Source organism: Gigantopelta aegis, chromosome 6, assembly GCF_016097555.1.
Source record: "Gigantopelta aegis isolate Gae_Host chromosome 6, Gae_host_genome, whole genome shotgun sequence".
Taxonomy (NCBI): Eukaryota; Metazoa; Mollusca; class Gastropoda; order Neomphalida; family Peltospiridae; genus Gigantopelta; species Gigantopelta aegis.
Window position 1 is genome coordinate 46,371,913 of NC_054704.1, and position 16,920 is coordinate 46,388,832.

The 16,920-nt window shown below is 35.7% G+C and overlaps 1 protein-coding gene across 7 annotated transcripts in view; it reads left to right on the forward strand.

Annotated features, from left to right (window-relative positions):
- The first annotated feature begins 5,554 nt into the window (after positions 1-5,554).
- The window catches only part of LOC121375766 (stromal membrane-associated protein 2-like), a 40,706-nt gene continuing 29,340 nt past the window's right edge, over positions 5,555-16,920 (forward strand). For 4 of the 7 annotated variants that reach the window (XM_041503383.1, XM_041503388.1, XM_041503389.1 and 1 more), the window contains exons 1-5: positions 5,555-5,701; positions 9,837-9,970; positions 10,791-10,885; positions 12,497-12,587; positions 15,607-15,618. In XM_041503383.1, coding sequence (XP_041359317.1) covers positions 5,587-5,701; positions 9,837-9,970; positions 10,791-10,885; positions 12,497-12,587; positions 15,607-15,618 — 447 coding nt within the window. In that variant the 5' untranslated portion in view covers positions 5,555-5,586. The remainder of the gene's footprint in view (positions 5,702-9,836; positions 9,971-10,790; positions 10,886-12,496; positions 12,588-15,606; positions 15,619-16,920) is intronic. The other 3 variants (XM_041503384.1, XM_041503385.1, XM_041503386.1) reach the window with 3 other exon arrangements.

The following is a 16,920-nucleotide window of genomic DNA, read 5'->3' on the forward strand; positions in this document are numbered from 1 at the left end:
GCATAATCATGTATATATGCAATGCATTTAACATGCACTCATCCCCCATGGACCGGGCAAGGCTAAGTGTCGAAATGTTCAGACGTATTCTAAGTTCATATCTAATGTAGCGGGGTGGTGGTCCATGCCGTCTAACCAATCGTCACGACGTCGTTCGTCTATGGCCTTTCGCCATAATCAAAATTGGCAGAAAACGCATGATTATATATATATGCAATGCATTTACATGCACTCATACCCCATGGACCGGGCAAGGCTAGGTGTCAAAATGTTCAGACGTATTCTAGGTTCATAACTAATGTAGCGGTGTGGTGGTCCATGCCGTCTAACCAATCGACACGACGTCGTTCGTCTATGGCCTGTCGCCGTAATGAAAATTGGCAGAAAACGCATAATCATGTATATATGCAATGCATTTACATGCACTCATCCATGGACCGGACAAGGCTAGGTGTCAAAATGTTCAGACGTATTCTAAGTTCATAACTAATGTAGCGGGGTGGTGGTCCATGCCGTCTAACCAATCGTCACGACGTCGTTCGTCTATGGCCTGTCGCCGTAATCAAAATTGGCAGAAAACGCATAATCATGTATATATGCAATGCATTTACATGCACTCATCCCCCATGGACAGGGCAAGGCTAGGTGTCAAAATGTTCAGACGTATTCTAAGTTCATAACTAATGTAGCGGTGTGGTGGTCCATGCCGTCTAACCAATCGACACGACGTCGTTCGTCTATGGCCTGTCGCCGTAATGAAAATTGGCAGAAAACGCATAATCATGTATATATGCAATGCATTTACATGCACTCATCCCCCATGGACCGGGCAAGGCTAAGTGTCGAAATGTTCAGACGTATTCTAAGTTCATATCTAATGTAGCGGGGTGGTGGTCCATGCCGTCTAACCAATCGTCACGACGTCGTTCGTCTATGGCCTGTCGCCATAATGAAAATTGCAGGAAAACGCATAATCGTGTATATGCAATATGGTGGTGGTCCATGCTGTCTGACCCAAAGCAACGACGTAGTTTATCCATGGCCTGTCGCCATATCGAAAGATAGCAGAGAAAGATAACGACATATATACAATGTATTTTGATGCACTTATGCCCCATATGAACCGGGTAAAACTATCTGTCAGTATATTCATACATGTTCTGAGAGAGAGAGAGAGAGAGAGAGAGAGAGAGAGGGGGGGGGGGGGGGGGTATTGGTGGTGGGGTGTGACAAATTACATGCTATGTAATTATGTCACTTTGATTGTCCGTAATGGTGACGTTGACGATAATAATTGTAATAATAATAATAATAATAATAAGATTAATTAGTAGTAGTAGTATTAGTAGTAGTAGACGTAATAGTAGTAGTTGTTGTTGATGTTGATGCTGTTGTTGCTGCTGGTCATTTATTGGCAAAAAGGAGTAAAATATTTGTGATTTATTACAATAATTCCGAATTTTTACTTGTTGAGACAATATATTATAGCATGGCCTAACACAGACTTTACCAGTCGATAAATTTAAACATGTAGTACGCGCAAAGCGAATGTGAAACTGACTTTCTAGTTACTTATTCGATATTGAATAAGGAACGAGGAACGAGGAATAAGTAACCAACTTCACAGAGCTTATTAGTTTGACGTTACGCATTTAAACAAATCTTTGAAAACGTTACGCTCAGGTACACGCGTCTTGTTGGCTTGTAAGCAAATGACCTATCCACAGCAACACATTACCTAGAGACCTTGCAAATTTGCATACCATTATTAACCGGGTTAATAAATATATTTATCATATCACTACTAAGGAATAGCATTGGGTACGCCCATTACATAAATCACATATTTTGAGACATAAGTATGCAAATTACATTATTACGCAAATTATATACCAAAATGTGGAACTATTTTAACCTGTCAAAATTGTTGACGAACAAACATGGCGTCTTTTGAAGTTGTCTTTTGGTTCCATTAGACCAAATCAATTCCTATTGCCGATAATGTTAACGTTTACTAATAAAACTGATATAAGCAGCGTTTCAACACACCCAGGAAGTACAGCAATAGAAAGTGTGGCACCTCACATCTAATCTAGCTGCAAGAAAATGGGGGGTCACGTATCATTTAAGAGATTTAATTTATGTTTTTAATAGCAACCGTCATTTTTGCTGAAAATTGCAGTTCCATTTTTGGGGGTACCCCGCATTAGTTTCAACCTCTGGTATATACTGCATAACAACTGTATAACAAATAAAAGTGTATTTATTTATTGTCAATGGATAATAGAATTTGCACAAATAATCAATGTCACATATTACTACCAATCACACCCACAGCTGCTTTTACTCCGTAAATATTTGACGGTGCACGTCGAACTTTGACACGGTACTCTCTTCTTTGGTACTATGCAACCTTTTGCAAGTATGCAAAGTATGAGAAAATCCCCGCGATTGCAGAGACGTTATTCCAAAAATGTAGGCAAACACACAAAATCCCCTTCGATGTCCCGTTGAAGTTTTCAAGTTTTATTCTTCAAAACGACCGCGAAACGTTTGTGCTGACGACCCATTCTACATTGCTACACACACACACACACACACTCGGTATGCCGAACGCAGGAGAACAGTGGTTCCTCGGGCAATGCATTGGTAGAAATAAACTTGCTGGACTGATGAAAAACATGTGTTCGAGTGGTAATGTTTGTACCACTAAACGACTGACGAACCACTCTATACACAAATATCTGGTCAAAAAACGGAACGACAATCACGTTCCTGCTCATTAAAACATGCAGATAACAGGACACAAAAATATTCATTCAGTTAATGCATACAGCCATATAAATCACGACAAACACAAATAACTGTCGTACATTCTGTCCGCGATATCTACATCTTGTGAATCCTCAAGTTTGGTTCCCGCGTGTTCGTCTTCGAAGGAAATCCGACAACACTTTTAAATTCGAAACAATCACAGATCATCAATATTTCCGGCGGTGTGAACACCATGTTTGGAGGCAATGTCAGTGGGGGCAACATCGTAATAAATCTGGCTCAGCCTAAAAGTCCTGTTGTCGCCATAAAACAACGAAGAATCATTTTTGACAGTGATTCCGACGGCGACTAACTTGATGAAGCCCTTAAATAGGTCAGTGACGTAGATACGCCTATGTCTGACAATGACGTAGTATTCAGCAAAATGCCGCGAAAAGTTATTTTGAAATTTTTTGCTATTGTCAATTATTTTATTATAATTTCATTGTTTATATATAAAACTGTTAAATTAGTATTAAATTGTTTAAATAGCTACAATCGTTCTGTCCGCTTTTAACCTAGTTTCAGACAGCATAGATAACCTTCAAGGTGTATTGACAAACCGATTATCAGCTGAGTGATTGACATGTACATGTATTCATACGTCAAAACAAATTGTTACGTCCGAGCGTTGGGGTTTTGTTTATTAATCATATAAGTGAAAAATAAACAAATTTGACAGTGATATGATAAATAGAATTCGTCACGAGTATTTTTTAATATGGTAAATATCAACCTCGGCCTGTTAATCTGTATTTGTCTCGCCAAAGGCTCGACAAATACAGATTAACGAAGCCTCGGTTGATATTTCCCATATTAAAAAATACTCGTGACGAATCATATATATATATATATAATATATATATATATATAAACAGAAAAAAATCAACCTCCACTGAGGAGATTCGAACCACGGACTCTCAGTACGAGAGTCCAGCGCTCTACCAACTGAGCTACTAGGGAAATTCCCACTAGCTACTGCCAGTAGTAGCACTTTATACCAACACTACATATATATATATATATATATATATATATATATATATATATATATATATATATATATATATATATATATATATATATCGTCAAAAGTGTATGTTTATCTCTACATGACAGGCTTGTTTCGTGAGAGAGTTGAATTGCTCACTCATCAGATGTAGATTTAATTACACCGTCAACGGAAAGCTGATGACGTAATGGACTCTGTGACGTCATATATATACAATCGTGTCCGGTGTATCGGCGCGTCCGGTGATTAGGCGCACTTGATATTTTGTGAAGTATGCTTAGGAAGTTGTCATGTTGTCGGTATTTTTAACGAATTAAAGTTCAATTTCTTTTTCAATGGTTAATCAAGTATCAACATATTTATTGTTAAGGGTGCAATTAATTTTTTTTTAGAATTATCAATAATTATATCATAATTTCAAAATAAATCATTCACCTGTTTTCGTCAATATAAACGCGAAGTAGGTCAGCCTTATTGATATTAAGAATGTTAAAACCAGTCTGAAAACACCTTTCCCGCATTTTTTAAATTATAGTAAACAGTATAAATGTAATTATTTTTTTTCGGTTATTTTTATTTAAACTGAAAAGGAAAACACAGACAAATGCACACAAAACGAAAATTTTACACCTTAATTGACAGTCATTCCAGTTCACAATTGTCACATTGTTGTAAAAAATAAAAGCGAAATAAGATCCACGTGTGTGCACAATCTACCCAAGAAAAATAAAATCCATGTAGGCATCTTAGCCATGCATGACAATGAACATGTATGCATCTGCAGTACTGTGCCACTCAAGTAAACGTTTCCGAAACTGATCATGAGATGGGTCATGTGTGATCGTTAATTTTCATAGTAATATTTTTAACAAGCCAAAATAAAAAAGTACTAAAATAATTTTGGGACAATAGTGTAGCGTTTATGGGCTAAAAATGAGGTCATGGGCGGTCTATAAATAGCGGGGTCAACGATCCACATCTACTGCGCCGAATCACCGGACATGCAAATCGTTTTGGATACAAGGGGGTGCCTATATTTATGCACCATTTTAAAATGTTTATTTACTACAGACATAAAACAATTTGTAATGTATTTCAGATTATGCACTGCTTCATTGGTGAGAGACACATTTTATTAAGTATTTCACAGTGTTCACATAGAAAATGGTCCTTAAATGCTTAGGTGCGCCGATACACCGGACAGCACTGTGTATATATATATATATATATATATATATATATATATATATATATATATATATTTCCCTTTTTCTGTTTCTTGTTATTTATAATTTATTCATTAAAAAAAAATACATGAACGCAAATGTTATATAAATGTCTGTCAAGTACAATTTAAAAAACGCGTTGAACAAATATACTTTTTATTTCAACTTTTTGATGCGTTTGTAAAGTGCATAAGTATATTACATTAAAAATCTAAATGAATCACAGTTGTTCCCCTTGCATCGTGACGTTCATGAACTAATCACAGATGAATGTTCATATGTTAATTCGCAAAACAAAAAAAAATCACACCTCTGTTAAGTCACAATTTAACTTACTTGTTATCTCCATTTGTTAAATATACATAACAAGTGTCAACACAGTACTAAGATTTAAAAGACACATTATATCAGTATATAAATTTTTCATAATAAAAAAAACCAAAACGATTTGTATCAATGCGCTAACCGGAACATCAATATTGGTTGTCTCCCCATAGGTTGCTTCCCACTTTGGTTTTGTTTTATTTTATTATCATGTCGAAAGTAGAAAAAGATCGAGTAAAAGCCCAACAAGAGAAATTCCAAGCTATTCTTTCTAATTTACTAAAAGATGATGACAACAAATATTGCGTTGATTGTGATGCCAAGGGTAAGTTAATGGCGATTGGTACCAGTATTTAAATTTGACAATCTGTCGGTGTCATCATTAAAGATGATTTGGCAGTTCAGACTTCCAGTAGTAACGCAGGCAAGATTTTAAAAAATGAAATGAAAATGACTAGTTTTGAATACGTTTGTTAATAAAACTTGAAAGGAGATTAACTTTTTTTTTATAAATTTAAGATCAGTGAGAGAATTTCTGGGCCATCTTTTATACATCATACACAATAAATATGACATATATTCAACAGGGATGAATCCGGGTCGTTTCGCCCTTATTCCTATTCGACCCCGAGTCATTTCGCCCTTATTCCCGTTGGCCCTGAGTCCTCCATTATAAGTCGTTCGCCCCTATTGTATTGGGGGTGGTATTAGTATGCAAAATTAGGTATATAAAAAATATTTTTACCCATAATTTTGTCGTAATAGTTACCTAACAGGCAACAAGGTTGTAGACTTAAACATAGTCTGAAACAAAATGTTGAAAACTACAGTAAATTGCTCCTACCTTTATTTTTCGTTAGATTTTACCCACATTTTGTCCAGACAGAAATCTTGAAAAAAACAATTACAATGACACGGATTCCACACACTAGATAATAACCATGTCACCTGTATCGACTTCGCTGAGATCGCATAGGGCAAAAAGCATGTAATTTTGTGCCGTCTGCCAGTTTGACTTTTTATGGAATATTCTACAAGAGGGGTGAAAGGTTATGACTTAATCTAACAACCGTTGAACGTAATAAGGATTACATCTGTATGTGATTTTCTAAGGGGAACTCTTACTTTGTACCCATGAGTATATTCTCACAAAATCGTTTTAAAAAAGCACAAAATACATCAGGCCCGTAGGAACTGGGATGGTGTGAGGTGAGGGGTTCTTTAAAATATTGCACATAATAACATATACATATAAATGGTGTTTATGGTTGATAAAGGGTTACAAATGAATAACCTATATCTGATTTGCAACGACCCTGTAAAGAGGGCGAAACAACCCGGTATGGGGGCAAAACGACACAGGGCGATCGGGAATAAGGGCGAAACAACCTGATACCAACAGGGATAGGCATCAGGGCTCGAAACGGCCTGTGGCCAGATCGCCAAATGCGACAATGTCCTGTTTGGGCGACTTTAATATTTAAAAATAATGGCATTAGTCACCCAAATATTATTTGTCTGATCTTCTTTAGAGCGACAACATATGAGCCACTATTAATATTTGTATTGCATATATACTCTTCAAAAGAAGAAACGCAAAACCACATTGTCGTAACATTTGGAGAATTGATTTAATTATTGAATGGTGAGTCCGATAATTACCAAATGTTGCAGGATTGTTCACAGTTCACTCTAGTCCATTGTGAGTAAGTGATAGGACACACCACCAAGGTCAAGGTCATCTGGAGTCAATACCGGGTGTGGCCTCCGCGTGTGTTGACAACTGCCTGGCACCGCCTGCCCATTGAAGCAACCAGAGTACGGATGGCGTCCCGGGGGATGGTGGCCCACTCGGCCTGCAAGGCTGCTGCCAGCTCGGGCAGGGTCTGGGGCTGTGGTTGTCGCTGTCGGAGGCGTCGGTCCAACTCGTCCCATAGATGCTCAATTGGGTTCAAATCCGGTGATATCGATGGCCAAGGAAGGACATTAATGTTGTTGTTCTGTAGGAAAGCCGTTGTGAGACGTGCTGTGTGAGGCCTGGCGTTGTCATGTTGGAACACTGCGTTGGCGTTGGCCATAACTGGAACGATGTGTGGCCGGAGGATCTGGTCAGTGTAGCCTTGTGCATTCAGGTTGCCCTGCACGTGGACCAGGTCAGTTCTGCCAGTGTGTGAGATGGCTGCCCACACCATGACACTACCCCCGCCGAATCTGCCCACTTCCTGCACGCAGTTTGCCGCATAACGTTCACCACGACGCCTATACACGCGACATCTTCCATCATGACGTCGGAGCAGAAATCTGGACTCGTCACTGAACCACACCTGTCTCCATCGCAGTTGAGGCCATTGTCGATGAATCTGGCACCACTGCAGTCGGAGTCGACGGTGTTGTGGTGTTAAGATGACACCTCGAACTGGACGTCTGGCACGAATTCCTACCTCACGTAGGCGGTTCCGTACGGTCTGGTCGGATATCCTGCGCAAACCTGGTATTGCTGCGGCTGTGGAGGTGGCAGTAGTCAATCGTTCCCGAAGGTGGCGAACCCGGATGTAGCGGTCCTGCCCGGGGGTAGTGACCCGTGGTCGACCGGATCTAGGGAGGTCGCGTGTTGATCCATGTTGCTGGTAACGGTCCCACAGTCTGGAGATGGTGCTTGGGGACACATGGAATGCCCTGGCAACGGCCGTTCTGGATTCGCCTGCGTCTAGTCGGCCGATGGCATTGTTTCTCTGCGGTTCACTGAGACGTGGCATGTCCTGGATTGTCAACTGTCGGCCAGATACAGAGGCCAGGCAAGCGAACACCCTGCACTTTTATACTGTCGGTGTTCATGTTGCATGTGCAGACAACGCACGTGCAGTGGTGACATGGTTTGCACGTGGCTGCGTTTTTGCGAATATTCACATTTTGGAACTTTATTGTACAGTAGCTGCGTTTTATCGAATGTAACCGTGGGAATGTGTTTGGGACATGCAATGACCTTATATTCACAAAGCATGAACCGGTAGGAAACATAAAATCGGAGTTATAACCCATTTGTACCCTTTTGCGTTTCTTTTTTTGAAGAGTATATTTATTCCACATTAAAATCTTGCTTGTAGTTCGTGGTAACTTACCATAATTTGTCAATATTCATTATTATTTTTGGGGCCACCATATGTTTTGGCGAGTTTCGAGCCCTGGGCATATATGATGATTAATCGATAACTTTTATATCACATTATTGAATACAAATCAAATCATACCCATTTTTGTTCAAATGGTACCCATACCAAAATTTTAATCAGCGAGATTTTACAAGGGTTTCACGCTGCGTTTTGCCTTTGAAAAATTAGATATTTTGGATATTCTGTGTAATTTTCCTCCACAAGGGTGCTTTTGTTAGTGTTTTTGGAGGAAATCCAGTACAGAATATGGAATTATGGGACTAAACATTTGTTTTATTCTGTAGATATTCGGTTCATTCTGTCAAAATACACCCTATGAGCTTTATAACAAGTATTAAATTAATAAAATACAGGGTCACTTGTTGATCTACTCCGTGGTTAGAGTGCTTGACTACAGTACTGGTGGTCTGGAGTTCAAATCCAGATCTAAGCACTAAGTTGTTTGTAGTACTTAATGCAATATTTAGTTGATGATGCTAATTCAGTCCCAAAATGTGGCGAATATATGGAACTCTTTCCGTATATATTTTAAAAAGCAAAAAATAACAGTAGCTAGAAGTGGTACTACTATAAAATGGAAGCCAAATCTCCTGTCATCATGATATAATGTACGTGAATAACCAGCAATAATTCCAAAAGGTGCATTATGTTAAATATAATTTTTTAATTAATTAACGGAATGACATACAGGGTTTATGAAACAAGTTTGGGAAGTGTTTTATTTTTGGAAAGATTGGTATAAAAATTCTCTAACTCATTCAAGCGGTTTTATGTGACACTGACAGAAAGTATGTTATTTACCATTCATAAACTAATTTGTATTTCGTACATTTTGACCAAAAAAATTGGTACATTTTGGTGTGGTATGTTTTATAGCTTCCATTTTTAGAACGCTTAAATTTTTTTATTGGAAATTCTTTTTTGAAGTTTACTATTTGCATATGCCTGACATTGAAAAAAATATTGATTTTTTTTTTTTTTAATCTACCATTTACAAAATATCGATATAATGTGAAATTTAATTATGGTAAGATATATTACATTTATTGTAATGAAGCAAAAATTATAACATATGGAAATTGTTTGTGGTTAAAAAGTTAGGAATTTTAACATTTCCACTGAGAAATTCTCATTATAATATAAGGACAAAAATAGTTTTTGCTAATTCACAAGATTCAAGTTATCAAGCTGACTACCACATACATGTGTCGCTCTAAAATAATTATGTGCTAAAATAAACCATGATGATTGTTGAGTAAAAAGGTGTTTTTTGTTATTTTTAAATTCCAGGTCCAAGATGGGCATCATGGAACCTTGGTGTATTTCTATGTATTCGGTGTGCAGGAATTCATCGGAAAATGGGCGTACATGTATCCAAAGTGAAATCAGTAAACCTTGATTCATGGAATGCAGAACAAGTTGCTGTAAGTTGGTGTAGTTGTTTAAGAATTAACAGAATAATTTTTGACATTCATGCAAGTATGAATCACACACTTTACGAATGGTGTAGCAGGTTAGCACAAAGTTGTTCATACACAAATGACATGTGTAAAGTGATTATGTGGTACATACACAAATGGCATATGTGTAAGTGATTCTGTGGTTCATACTTCATGAATGTCAAAAATTATCATGTTAAATTTTTGTATTTCCAAATTTATAACTATTTCATTTATAGAAAATAGTATGAAATAACAAACTCTTTCTTCTGGAAATTAATAAATGGAATAACCCCTTTTTATGGTTCAGCATTTTCTTTCAGTAATTGAAAGACGGCGTTCTCACATTCTTTCAGACATTCATACCAACAATTGTAAGCAATTAATAATAATTACTGATTCAACATTTACAAATAATGTAAACATATATTTTATGAGCTTGAAATAAAAAGAAAATAGCTGGCACGACATGTTTTGTTTTCTTAGCATTGCCGAAAGTAGTTCATAAGTAAGATTCATGCAGTTATGAACATTAGTTTTATTTAAGTGATGTGATATCATTTGAACCAATCCATGCATTTATAACAAAAGAGTATTTATAGATTGGAATACCAATTTGAGTGGTGAAAAAATTGAGTGAGAAAATAATTTTGAAAAGTGCTTGAATTGCATATTTCCGCCGATAAATATTAAAATTTACCTTCCTTAATTTTATTTTCTCCTAGCATTTGTAGCAATAATTGTTTTGTCTACAAAAATTTATCAAATTTGTTTGGACTGACTATAATAATACCTTATATTACAGATGATGCAAGAAGTAGGAAACAGCCGGGCCCGAGCTGCCTATGAGGCTGAACTGCCAAACAACTTCAGACGACCCCAGACCGACTCGTATCCTTGGTGAATATATAGCAGTTAGAAGAATGCAATGTCTGTATCGAATGATGTCCTGCAAAATTTTCTTCATTAAAAACAATAATAATAATAATAACTACCCGCTACTAAAATGGCTAGATGATTTATAGCATATAGGACATTTTCTTGTGAAGCATTTGCTTTATTTGATTCTTTTGCAAAGCCACTCAAACCTTTTTTGTTAGCCAGCTACCTGGCACAGTAATGAAACATGAGTATTTAAGACAAATGACTTCTTAATACAAAGTTGCATTTTTTTATTTTTTTTGTGTCTTGAAATCTCTTTACTAATACTGGTAATTGATGTATGTGTACTCTACAGTTAATTTTCACAACTTATACTTGTATTGATTTTATTTCATCTTGACAATAGTTATTTCTATTCATTTTTATGCAATAATAGGCTAGAAATATTTGGCCATTTATCCTTGCATCATTAAACCTTCAAAACCAAAGTTCATTTAGTAATAATCTCTCATAACATTTTTATTTTTTAATATACATGTATGTTTCTGCTTGTTTCCACTTATGGTTAAACAGGGCTTCTTGAATTTTTATAAAATTCACTAGCCATGGGATCAGTAATTTAAGACATTTATTAGCCACGATTAAAAATCCACTAGTCGTACTTTACTTTAAGTAAATAAAATTTTACTAATTAATAGTAATAATCGGATATGTCACCTAAAGAGGGAGATGGAGCTTAAACACACTAAGTTTGGGGGTGGGGGTGGGAGTTTGTTACAGGATATTCATATTTTAAAAATAAGACTAAAATGCAGCATTTGACAACTTTTATTTTCACTAGCCGTTTGGCATGGTAATATTAGTTGTTTACTAGCCCAACATTGAATATCACTAGCCATGTGAGTGGGGCTACCATAATCTAGAAGCCCTGGGTTAAATATGTTGACATGGACACACATCTGACCTACCTTGTAAACACATGAATCATCAAAATTAATTTCTACGTTGTGAGTCGGTACTGATATTAATCCAGTGTTTAGTCTGATGGTTTTAGCACTATGTTCCATGCCACTGAAGCCAGTTTTCCATAACACTTAACGACTCTTATTTCAGTGAGAAACCATCACATTTATCCACCATGGCAAAATATTCCACATTTACCGATTTATATCCCTTTTGAGAATTTCTGGGTTGTTTTTTCTTGTTTTGTTTTGTGTGGAGTTTTTTGGTGTGTTTTTTTTTAATTTAATTTTTTGTAAGTGCTGTCACTTGGTCGTCTACATTTTTCTCTAAATTTTACATCCTATTGTAGTTGCCAATTTTCTGTAACTTAATGTGTTTAGTTCTTTTTCACTGATTGAGTTCACAGGACATTAAACAAATATTTGTTTATTTAAAAAAAAATTGTGTATGATTTTGTTGTCACTTCACGTGACTGTTAGCAGCATTAGATAAGTGACCCCATTCTAATGAAATAAAAGGTTGAGAGTTCTTTGGGATGACAAAATTTGCAAGCTGATTGCAGATGTTGCTGTTTGTTACAGGTGATTGCCTGAGAAGGATTTTGGTAGTGTAGTGGATACATGAGTAAATATAAATACCAGGTTCTTTTCCTTACTTCTACTTTAGCGCTCTTGAAAATTTCATTCGGACCAAATATGAACATAAGAAGTATTTAGCTAGGGAATGGATACAACCTAAACCAGTTGTGCCAAAAGAGGTAAGTTGTTATCATTTTTTAATCTGCCTTTGTTATAAACATGCAGTATAAATTATATATTAACAATCATTTATTCTGTTTGTGCACAGGTCTATAATACATTGATTGTTTTGCATTATACCTCAAGCCCAACAGATTTTTCTCATATCTGAAATTTAGTTGTATATAAGTCGATCCCCACCTCCCTACCCCTGGTCAGAACAAATTAATATTATATATATATATATATATATATATATAAATTTTACTTGTAGAATACAGCAAATTTTATTTTTGGACATCTTGTTTTCAGTTTTCTTGGAAAACTTCTTGAAAGTTGAACACTTTGTACCCTCGGTCTTAGTCGGTTAATGACCGGCCTCGGTGGCATCATTGTTAGGCCATCTGTCTACAGGTTGGTAGGTACTGGGTTCAGATCCCAGTCGAGGCATGGGATTTTTAATCCAGATACCGACTCCAAACCCTGGGTGAGTGCTCCGCAAAGCTCAAGTGGGTAGGTGTAAACCACTTGCAAACCAGTGATCCATAACTGGTTCAACAAAGGCCATGGTTTGTGCTGTCCTGCCTGTGGGAAGTGCAAATAAAAGATTCCTTGCTGCCTGTCATAAAAGAGTAGCCTATGTGGCGACAGTGGGTTTCCTCTAAAAAAAACCTGTCAGAATGACCATATGTTTGACGTCCAATAGCCGATGATAGATAAAAAAAACAATGTGCTTTAGTGGCGTCGTTAAATAAAACAGACTACTTTTTTTTAGTCGGTCAACGCGCCTCCCCTCCCTCCCACACACACACACACACACAATTTTCACTGTGCCTGAAGAATGTCAGTGTTTGAAAAGACACTCCACAGCCCTCTTGTGTGCCTTTGCATCTGTGGCACTTGTGATGTTGGGCTTTACCTGCCAGTCTAGATTCCCCCCATCCTGTATAACTTCATGCAAATGTGCCTGCCTATAAAAAGAACGTCTATGACTGTAACTTCTGGAAGAGTATTTTGACAACAGTGGGTGACTCATGCTATTTTATAAAATCATACAAAATACAATCGTATAATGAACCGTTTTATTCTTCAAATGAAAAGTTTGCTTGAATGATTTTAAAACTCTTAGGATCACATTAAAAAAAAAAAAAATTAATAAATGATTACTTGTGTTATACATGTACCATTTGCATGAACGTGTACTAGTGTATTGTTACATTTTGTGATATTGTGTAGCACATTGTGTAGTGTTTGATAAACACAAATTTAAGTAGATATGTTAGATGACTGTAGTAGACTGTTTGCAAATTATATGTACTTCTTAATAGCACTATTTATTTGTTTATTGTAATTATTAATAATATATATTATTTCTGGACATAATAATCAAGTAATTAACCATTAAGTATACAGGATTCTCCAACTTTTCTGAAACTAGGTGAACAAAATGTTTAAGTGCCACAGGCATCTGGACCACAGTGGGATAGGGGGTTGTTTGGTCTTCTCTTGAACATTTTTGAAATGGTACTTCTGGTGTCTGGAAAACAATCTGGGTGTAAATTATGTTAGAAATGTTTATATTTGAATGGAAATACCAGATTTTGCAAGCATGACTTTGTCATATTCGTCACAACAGACATACAGGGCTAGCTCTGGGTCAGTAGAAAATTTCGCCAAATTATCTATTAAACTTACAGAAACACAGTTATTTTGTAACAAATTATCTATTAAACTTACAGAAACACAGTTATTTTGTAACAAATTATCTATTAAACTTACAGAAACACAGTTATTTTGTAACAAATTATCTATTAAACTTACAGAAACACAGTTATTTTGTAACAAATTATCTATTAAACTTACAGAAACACTGTTTTGTAACAAATTATCTATTAAACTTACAGAAACACAGTTATTTTGTAACAAATTATCTATTAAACTTACAGAAACACAGTTATTTTGTAACAAATTATCTATTAAACTTACAGAAACACTGTTTTGTAACAAATTATCTATTAAACTTACAGAAACACAGTTATTTTGTAACAAATTATCTATTAAACTTACAGAAATACAGGTATTTTGTAACAAAATATCTATTAATACTTTAAATTATTTCGCCAAATTAAAATAAAATTCACCAATTGTTTCTAAAATTCGCAATTTGGCGAGTACCAGAGATAGCCCTTCGGATATGCATATTAAAATTACGAGGATTGCATATAGTGATACCAGCATGGCAGAGCACCAAGCTGGTGAGGGAGTTGGAGAACACTGGATATACTAGATGGTACACAGGGGTGACAAACACTCAAGTGGTCTACTAAAGACTGGTCATGGTATACAAATGGTTTTTAAAGTCACTGACTCTAGGTTCAAGCCTCAAACTTCATTTTGTGGAATAGAAGCAGTCTGCTTTTTTTTACATTTGTACACCAGAACAGTGGAAATAAATGATACAAATGAAGAAGTATTTTTCGACCACCAGTAATTTGATATCAACTTTACTCTCATTTTATGTAAACTTGAACTAATCATTTTAAAATTTAATATTGGTCTTCCTAATGTTGACATAGTTGGCACTAATTTCTTAATTTGAATAGTTGTATTCTCTTTTAAAATGTAGTCAGAAAGCAAAAGCTGCTTGTGAAATTGAATATTAGAAAGCATATTAAGTATTTTGAGTTGCAGAACTTTGCCCTTTGAATTTCAAGCCTTGTAATGTTTCAAAGTACATACCTTTCTGTTTTGTATAAAATGCATTTTCAGCAAGTAGTAACACTGGTGGATAACCCAAATTATATTGAATCTGCCAAAATTAATCATTTAAGCAATATGTAATTCAACAAGAAGTTTTAATTTAACAGTAAAACAGTGGGAAATGTGTTTGATTGTATAATAACTAGGGTCAGTGCCTTTAATAAGCTTTTATTCTCATCTTGCTGTTTGGTATAATATATGCAAACTGTTTATAGATCCTAAGATATCTTGAGGTATGGTGGTAGCTTAATAACACATGCTTGTTTTACTAATCTTCAGATACCGAATGAGGTAAGGTCTCGTCTTAATAAATGATGATCTTGGGCATATGGTGGAGGATTTATTATTTCGTTTTTCTAAAACAACATTAGTCTTTTTCCTGCAATCTTTATATGGATATTTATATTTTTAAAAATTCAAAAAAAAATTCACATTACCTGTCTTCAAAACAAATCCTTGAGGACAGGTAATGTATCCATAAAAGAGAAAACACTCACAAGTTTTCTCCATTTCTTTTCACATTACCTGTCCTCAAGGATTTGTTTTGAGGACCAGTAATGTATCCATAAAAGAGAAAACACTCACAAGTTTTCTCCATTTCTTTTCACATTACCTGTCCTCAAGGATTTGTTTTGAGGACCGGTAATGTATCCATAAACGAGAAAACACTCCAAGATTTCTCCACTTATTTAGTCTGAATCATAGTATGACTACATTGACTGGGGTAAAAAAAATCTTCCTTTGCTAAAGATGACATTTATCAAATTGTCCATATGAATTGGGGTTACATGTCATATTTGAGGGTACTTTATAATCAATTCAAAAATTAATTCTAAAATGTTAAAGAGCCTTTCTTTTGTTGCTTGTTGGTTTCCTAGGACAATTTGTATTTGGCCAACTTTAAACTCATTCTTAAGAGTTCATATTGATATTATGACAATTGTGGATGTCAAGAGATCATCTTTGACACTTGATTTTCTGACTTGGGTTAGGTGATTTTTACATATAAAGCCGTAGTGTTTTGGGCTCAAGGATCAAGACTGCATGCTAGTTTAGAAGTTATGTATGTTCTGAGATGTCATTCTGAGTCCAAAACTAAAGGCGTTTATATCAGTATTTTCTGATGTATTTGAAATTGCATGATAAACAAAAGAACAGGTTACCAGCTAAAGATTTAGTTTTTCTTACACTCAGAATAAGTGCTTGTTATGCTTTGTAACATTTAACTTGATTAAAGGTTAGCTTCATAGTGCGCTAAAACCAGACAAAAAATGTTTTACCAAGTTGTAATCAAATATCAGGAGATGGCATTATGTTTGTTTTCCTTTGCAGGGCTTCTAGAATTTTATAAAAATCCACTAGCCATGGGATCAGTGATTTAGAAAATTTACTAGCCATGATTATAAATTCACTACCCCTACTTTAATAAATACAATCAGATGCAGGTATGTCACCCAAAGAGGGATATAGAGCTTAAAACCCATTGGATTTGGGTAGGTGGGTAGGGCAGGAAAGTCATATTTACAAAACGGACATAAATGCAGGATTTGACAACTTAGTTTTTACAAGCCCAACATTGAATATCACTAGCCA